This window comes from Dendrobium catenatum, unplaced genomic scaffold (assembly GCF_001605985.2).
Source record: "Dendrobium catenatum unplaced genomic scaffold, ASM160598v2 fragScaff_scaffold_655, whole genome shotgun sequence".
Lineage (NCBI taxonomy): Eukaryota > Viridiplantae > Streptophyta > Magnoliopsida > Asparagales > Orchidaceae > Dendrobium > Dendrobium catenatum.
Genome location: NW_021319117.1, coordinates 603,352 through 605,844, shown reverse-complemented (window position 1 = coordinate 605,844; position 2,493 = coordinate 603,352). Strand labels below are relative to the sequence as shown.

At 36.7% G+C, this 2,493-nt stretch overlaps 1 protein-coding gene across 1 annotated transcript; it reads right to left on the bottom strand.

Annotated features, from left to right (window-relative positions):
• Positions 1-359: 359 nt before the first annotated feature.
• LOC110104556 lies at positions 360-2,083 on the bottom strand. The gene is made up of 2 exons (XM_020833711.2): positions 1,956-2,083; positions 360-1,602 (listed from the first exon to the last, which is right to left on the bottom strand). The coding sequence occupies exon 2, from the start codon at positions 1,505-1,507 to the stop codon at positions 740-742; it is 768 nt and encodes a 255-aa protein (XP_020689370.1). The 5' UTR covers positions 1,508-1,602; positions 1,956-2,083; the 3' UTR covers positions 360-739.
• Between the last annotated feature and the right edge of the window lie 410 nt (positions 2,084-2,493).

Genomic DNA, 2,493 nt, shown 5'->3' with positions numbered 1-2,493 from the left:
TAATAAATAATAAAGGTACTGGCCACACCAGAGCAACGCTGATTGCTGATAGAAAACTTTAACTTCTGAAAAACTTAATCATAGAGTGACACACAGGAAAAAAAGAAAATTGCTTGAACATGGGATAAGTTCAAAAGATGAGTATTGAAAGCAAGCATAGTAAATTTTAAAACTGTAATACACAAATTCTAGCATGTAGATATATATGAAAAAGAAATGGATGATGATATTCTGATAAAAGTAGTCACAAATACTTTAAAATTATTAGATTTATTTTAAAATAACAATAATCAGTCAAAATGTATATATCACATCTCAATTAATCCAGCAATATTAAGACTTGTTCAACCAACATAATGTGAGGACCAGCACTTTGTAATATAAAATTCCTAAAAGTTAAGGACATGATTAATATTTTACAATAAAGAAGTCATCAGAGGATAGCTACAATAATCGACAAATCCTCATTCCCTTCATACATATTTCAAAACATCACAATGATTCTAACAAGCAAAAGTTACAGAATAAACAACTACTACAGATCTTTACATGTATAATCACCAAAACCAGAAACAATAATTAATCCACCATATTTTAGGATTTAACCGTTACCAAATATAGATGCAATCATTTCTCTCAAAACTTGGCCTCTATGAATAATTAGTAAAGATAAAACACTTGCCTTTGTTGTTCCACAACATTATGGAGCCAACAACTGATTTCCACCAGAAGCCAAGTATCAGTTGAAGTTGTTTCCAAAGTCCAGCTTTCGACAAAGATTATGACTCTGTCTCTCTAAGATCAATTTTGGTTTCATAGGAGCAGGCGGACAAGCTTCTGTATTACTTGACAGCAAAGTCAAAGATAAGGGTGTCTTGCAATCTTCAGCAAGATCAGAATCTGTCACCATGGTCTCAGCTGAAATCTCTTTGAGCTGAATGGAAATTATCATTTCAAATAAAGAATTGAAAACTGACTCGAAAATTTGCTCCTCTTCATCAAAATCCTTAACTGAATCACCTTCTACATTTTCTTTAGACTCGCTTCCAGCATTAAAATCCAGCCGCCTCCGAAAAGGTACATATGAATTCCTTAACTTCTTCTTCTTGGGCGCGAGCATTAAATCATCAGTTCCAGGAGCAAATGGATCAAATATGCTTTTAGTTGGAGTCTCAATTTCCAAAACCATCTCGTCATCCTCCGTCTGATCTGACGATGATGAAGAGGTTTCAGTAAATCCGTCATTCTGGAAATGAATGGTAGAATCAAACAAGCTCAAATTGACAGGCGGAAATGACATGACATCTTTGAATTCGCAACACACGCCTTTGTCCAAACAAGAAGCTTGGCAAGAAGAATCTTTCACTTCCAGAACACTTGTTTCCTCCAAGCAGGAGACTTTGGAAGGAACGGAGTCAATATTGTCCTTAATAATCTCAAACCCAGTTAAAGGTTCCATTTCCATGCAGCTATCTGCTGAAATCTTACCCCCTTCTTCAAAAGTCATCTCGCAATCCTCTGTCCAGATTCAATCCAAAAGAATTCTAAATCCTGAATAAATTCCGTTGCCAAACAGCCCCTAGAAGCTCAAGAGAGCGGAATCTTAACGGAAGAAAAAAGAAAGATGAATTAAACTTAAATAAAACCTAATCACAATAAAACCCATCTATTGAAACTCATAAACATTTCCAAAAAAAAAAAAATCATAAACCTTGTAGGAGAGACAAAAATCTAAAACAATCCCTCATTTCTCTAATCCAGAAAGCAAAAAAAAAAAAACAATAATTCACCGATCAAAAAAAACAATAATTCCCCGATCTAGAAACAGGCCACGCGCAAATCAAAAGGTGCAAAACTACACGAGAAAAAAATAAAAACCCTAACTCGGTCATCAGATTGTTTGCCCTCTCCTCTCCAACCACTGTGATGTAGCAGAAGAGAAAAGAATTACGTACCTAAATATCAATGCGTGACGACAGACGCGGCGGCGAAGTACAGCATAACCAGCGAGAGGAAAGTGACGACGGGAATGGCGGGAGAAGGTAGTCGACGAGGACATTACATATATATATATATATACCTCAGAAATGGCGCGTAGGGCATAAATCAACGGCCAGAATGTGACCACGATCTTAACATCCGTTGGTCCATTTTCTTCCCAATATAACGCGGCCACGAGGTTCTATAAAGCTCATTTCATGTGAAAGATGCCACCGTCTGATCCATGCTGTTCCGTTCAAATTAACCAAATTCGGAAAACGTCCGTTACACCCTCTAATAAGTTCCAGGGCGAATTTTAATTCACCCAGAATTAGACCGAAAATGGAACCAGCATATTTTGGCTCCAAATTATACGTGGCAGTCGGTTACGTGATCAGTTCTTACAAAAATTGTGTGTTTAAAGTCGTGTTGGGTGGGTTCTTCATCTAAACACGTGTGTCCGTTAATTAAATACAGAGATGCATAGGATTCTCTCGTTCGTTGTACGTAAGA